The 4,827-nt window shown below is 39.8% G+C and overlaps 1 protein-coding gene across 1 annotated transcript; it reads left to right on the top strand.

The window, feature by feature from the left end:
* The first annotated feature begins 1,799 nt into the window (after positions 1–1,799).
* Positions 1,800–3,785, top strand: LOC131625372 (uncharacterized). The gene is made up of 2 exons (XM_058896236.1): positions 1,800–2,651; positions 2,913–3,785. The coding sequence occupies exons 1-2, from the start codon at positions 1,800–1,802 to the stop codon at positions 3,783–3,785; spliced, it is 1,725 nt and encodes a 574-aa protein (XP_058752219.1).
* The last annotated feature ends 1,042 nt before the right edge of the window (positions 3,786–4,827 follow it).

Here is a 4,827-nt window from a genome sequence, read left to right on the forward strand (position 1 = left end):
ATCTCAACAGTGGAGTTACTACAAGGTCAAGAGAACTAGCTTCAAACTCTTGTTTTGTGTCAAAAATCGAACCTAAGAATGTTAAGGAAGCATTAACAGATGAGTTCTGGATTAATGCCATGCAGGAAGAATTAGGTCAGTTTGAAAGGAATGAAGTATGGGAGCTGGTACCAAGACCTAAAGGTACTAATGTCATTGGAACAAAATGGGTTTACAAGAACAAGTCAGATGAACTGGGAACTGTTATCCGAAACAAAGCAAGGCTAGTTGCTCAAGGATACACTCAAGTTGAAGGAATTGACTTTGATGAAACCTTTGCTCCTGTTGGTAGACTTGAGTCAATTAGATTACTGCTAGGAGTTGCTTGTATTCTAAAATTCAAATTATACCAGATGGATGTGAAGAGTGCCTTTTTGAATGGATACTTGAATGAGGAAGTTTATGTGGAGCAACCTAAAGGTTTTGCTGATCCAAACCATCCTGACTATGTGTACAAACTAAGAAAAGCTCTTTATGGCCTGAAACAAGCCCCTAGAGCTTGGTATGAGAGACTAACTGAGTTTCTTACTAGTAATGGGTACTGGAAAAGAGGGATAGATAAAACTCTTTTTGTTAAAGATGAAGGAGGGAAGATCCTGATTGCTCAAATCTATGTGGATGATATTGTGTTTGGTGGGATGTCAGACAAGATGACTAGACATTTTGTTGATCAGATGCAATCAGAATTTGAAATGAGCCTAGTTGGAGAATTAACTTATTTTCTTGGGCTGCAAGTTAAACAGATGGAAGACTCAATCTTTCTCTCTCAGAGTAAGTATGCTACAAACATTGTTAAAAAGTTTGGAATGGAAAATGCTACTCACAAAAGAACACCAGCTCCTACTCACTTAAAATTGTCCAAAGATGAAAAGGGAACCAGTGTTGATCAAAGTTTATACAGAAGCATGATAGGAAGCCTGCTGTATCTCACAGCCAGTAGACCTGATATTGCTTTTGCTGTTGGGGTGTGTGCTAGGTATCAAGCAGATCCCAAGATCAGTCATATCAACCAAGTCAAAAGGATCCTGAAATATGTGAATGGTACTTGTGAGTATGGAATGCTCTACTCTCATGGGTGTGAACCTATTCTCACTGGATATTGTGATGCAGATTGGGCTGGAAGTGCTGATGACAGAAAAAGTACTTTAGGAGGATGTTTCTTCTTGGGGAATAATCTTATTTCATGGTTCAGCAAGAAACAAAATTGTGTGTCTTTATCCACTGCAGAGGCAGAATACATTGCAGCAGGAAGTAGTTGCTCTCAGCTTGTTTGGATGAAACAAATGTTAACAGAATACAATGTCACACAAGATGTCATGACATTATATTGTGACAACTTAAGTGCCATTAACATTTCAAAGAATCCCATTCAGCACAGCAGGACCAAGCACATTGATATTAGACACCACTACATTAGAGATCTTGTTGAGGATAAAATAATTGCCTTGGAACATGTTGCTACAAATCTTCAACTGGCTGACATTTTCACAAAAGCCTTGGATGCAAATCAATTTGAAAATCTAAGAAGTAAACTAGGCATTTGTCTTTGTGAAGGATTATAGCAATTAATTGGGTGTGGGGCCAACATTATTTCTCTCTCCAAATATTTGCTATCATTACACATTAAAGTGTATTTTCCCCCCCTTTTACAATTTGCCCAAACGGTTTCCATTCCCCCAAAACCTATCCTCAACACTCACGCTACCTCTCTGTGTCTCTGCATTCACAAACCTTTACCCAGCATTCCATTTTCTCTCATCATGTCTCAGAGTTCTCCCTCAAAGAAATCGTCTCCTTCCTCTGAAACAGCATCAGGATCTAGGGCACCCAATGTGGTGAGTGATCAAGATGTTGTGTTGAATGTTGTGCCATTGAACTCTGTTCCTGCTACCGATCCTGTTCGTAATCCACCAAGAAAGATGCATGCAAGAAAATCAACTGGTGGATCTGTTCCAGAAACTTTTTCTGCTCAAGGCAGAGAGGGCTCTGCTTATGTTCACAATGCGATCGCAGGTATTGTCACAAGAATCTTGAATGAAGGGCACCAGGTTGATGGAATATCTGTTCCTCTAGCCCAAATTCCTGCCTCTGAGAACAGCAAAGATGATCAAGATGGTCAAGATGATGCTAGCAAAGATCAGGGTGATGTTGAGACATCTGTTGACAACAATGATGAGAAGACCCCTGGTGCCAAAGATGTTGAGACATCTGAAGCTATCAATGTTGAAACATCTGGTACTAAAGATGCTGAGATTCTTGAACCTGAGAAAGCTGAAGAGGTTCCTGTTGCTCCTTCTAAAGAAACCCTTAATGAAGGCCCTACTGTGCATGATGTGGTGAATCTGGATGATCTGGATGATTCTATTGACATTGCTGATGATGAGCTCATCTCTAGCATCTCTCATAGAGTCAAGACTCGTAAGGGCAAACAGGTTTGTGATCAAGATTTTTCCAAACCTCAAGTTACTCCTCAAGTTACTCCTCAAAAGAATGTCACTATAAAGAAGATCAAGAAGGTCCCTGCTGAACCTTCAACCACTGGGAGCAAGACTGCAGTGAAGAAGAGGAAGGAAAGAAGTGTTTCTGCCCCTGAAGATGATGTCTTAAGTGATGTCCCTGACATCCCATCAAAGAAGAAGATTGCTGTCACAAAATCCTCCACAAAGGTTCGTGATGTTCCTCTGGACAACATTTACTTGCACTATGCTTCAAATGCCATCCAGTGGAAGTTTGTTTATCAAAGAAGGCTGGCTCTTGAAAGAGAATTAGCAAATGATGCTCTGGAATGTCAAGAGGTCATGAAGCTCATCAAGTCTGCAGGTTTGATTAAGACTGTCACTCATTTTTCAAAGTGTTATGAAATGCGTGTGAAGGAATTTATTGTGAACTTGTCTCAAGATTGTGGTGATGGAAGAACTGATGATTTTCATAAGGTGTATGTTAGAAGAAAGTGTATAGATTTTTCCCCTGCTGTTATCAACCTATATCTAGGTAGAGATGCTGAGGCTCAACCTGAGCTTGAAGTGACTGATAACGAGGTGTGCAAAGTAATCACTGGTGGTAAGGTTAAGAAGTGGCCTATAAAGAGCAAACTGTCTGCTAGTTCTCTTAATGTCAGGTATGCATTGCTACACAAAATTGGTGCTGCTAACTGGGTACCTACCAATCACACTTCTACCATTGCTGTTGGCCTAGGAAGATTTATTTATGTTGTGGGAACCAAGACAAAATTTGACTATGGGACTTATATATTTGATCAAACTATGAGGCATGCTGGTACCTCTGCTACCAAGCTCCCTATTGCATTCCCATCCCTGATATGTGGGATAATCCTCAAGCAACACCCTGGAATTCTGAAAAGTAAAGATTCTGTATGTAAGAGGGAGAGTGCTTTGTCTTTTCACTACAAACTGCTCCAGAGGTCTGATGACATGACATCTGCTGGGACATCACAACCCAGCAAATCTGTGAACAAAGCCCTTCTTATTGCTGAGCTGAAAGAGACTTGTCAGGAGTTGGACAACAGGAAGATAAAGCTTGAAAAGCTCATCCAAAGTCTTGAGCAGTCTACAGATGATGATCTTGCTGGTGACAATATGGATGAAGACAAAGGTGCTGCTAGTGGGGCTGAGGAAGAGGCTAAGGATGGTGAGGGCTCTGAGGATACTGGGAGCAGTGATGCTGTTGATTCTGATGACAATACTGGTGGCTCTAGTGATGAAGACAGTGATGGGTCTGATGATTAGCTCTGATTCTGGTTGGGTTTTGGCTCCTTTTGTGGCTAAAAAGGGGGAGTAATGGTTGTGTTTTGTGTTGGTTGTTTTGGTGGTTTTTTTTGGTTTTTTTTGTTGTTGATCCTGTTGGTTGATGGACATGGTTGGTTTGTTGTTTTCTTTATTTTGGTTGTTCCCTGGCTCTCCCTGACAATGACAAGTGGTTTCTGTAACAGTTGATTAATTAGATGTTTTCTGGTTTTCTGGTGTTTAATCAAGTTGGCTGCTGTTGTTTGCTTACAGAATTTATTTTTCTGTTGTTGGCTGCTGTTGTTTGCTTACAGAATTTATTTTTCTGTTGTTGGCTGTTGTGTATGCTCTGATATCTGTTTGGTTACATCAATTAGTGTTTTAGCCAAAAATTTGCCAAAGGGGGAGTTTGTAGATGTTGTTGATTGGCTGTAATTTTTGGTAAAACTCATTGTGTTTCTATCTTGTCAAAACTGGTGTCATGACATGCTTTCTCTGTTGCGAAGTTTTTCTTATGCAGGCCTTTACCTAATGTCAAGGCCGATGTCATGACATTCGCAGCTGTTACGTTCTTTTCTGTTACTTTTTATGGTTATGTAATCTGATAAGATCCTATGCGCTTTATTTGGAAATGTTGGATTCTGATCTGATTCAAGGACGTCTTTGATGGTTATTATTTTTAGTTCCTTGATTTATGGAAATTAGTTTTATTAGGTTAAAACTAATTTGGATCCAAGGCCCAGCTGCTGCGTTTTATGAAGACTATATATTTTACGAAGAAGCTGCAGACTAGGATTAAGGGTTTTGTACTGAGAAGCTTTGAGAGTTCTTTGTTTTTAAGTTTTGCGTTCTAGCTTTCTTGTAAGCCAAACAATCATCATGATGATTGTCTTGGTCTAGGTGTTTTGGTTTGAGTTGTAAGAAGTACTCGAAGCTTTTAAGCAAGAGTACTATTGTACTTGATCAAAGCTTTTAAGCAAGATCAAGTTGTGTCTTTGAAGTGTGTCTTCTTCTGTTATTAGTAGAGCATTTGTCATCACTGCTG

This window comes from Vicia villosa, unplaced genomic scaffold (assembly GCF_029867415.1).
Source record: "Vicia villosa cultivar HV-30 ecotype Madison, WI unplaced genomic scaffold, Vvil1.0 ctg.000210F_1_1_3, whole genome shotgun sequence".
In the NCBI taxonomy this organism is placed as follows: Eukaryota; Viridiplantae; Streptophyta; class Magnoliopsida; order Fabales; family Fabaceae; genus Vicia; species Vicia villosa.

Bases quoted from the DNA above. Each gene is read 5' to 3' on its own strand.
- LOC131625372 (XM_058896236.1), top strand. From the start codon at position 1,800: ATGTCTCAGAGTTCTCCCTCAAAGAAATCGTCTCCTTCCTCTGAAACA. The intron at 2,652-2,912 runs GTCCCTGACATC...ATGCGTGTGAAG, and splicing joins AAGATGATGTCTTAAGTGAT to GAATTTATTGTGAACTTGTC.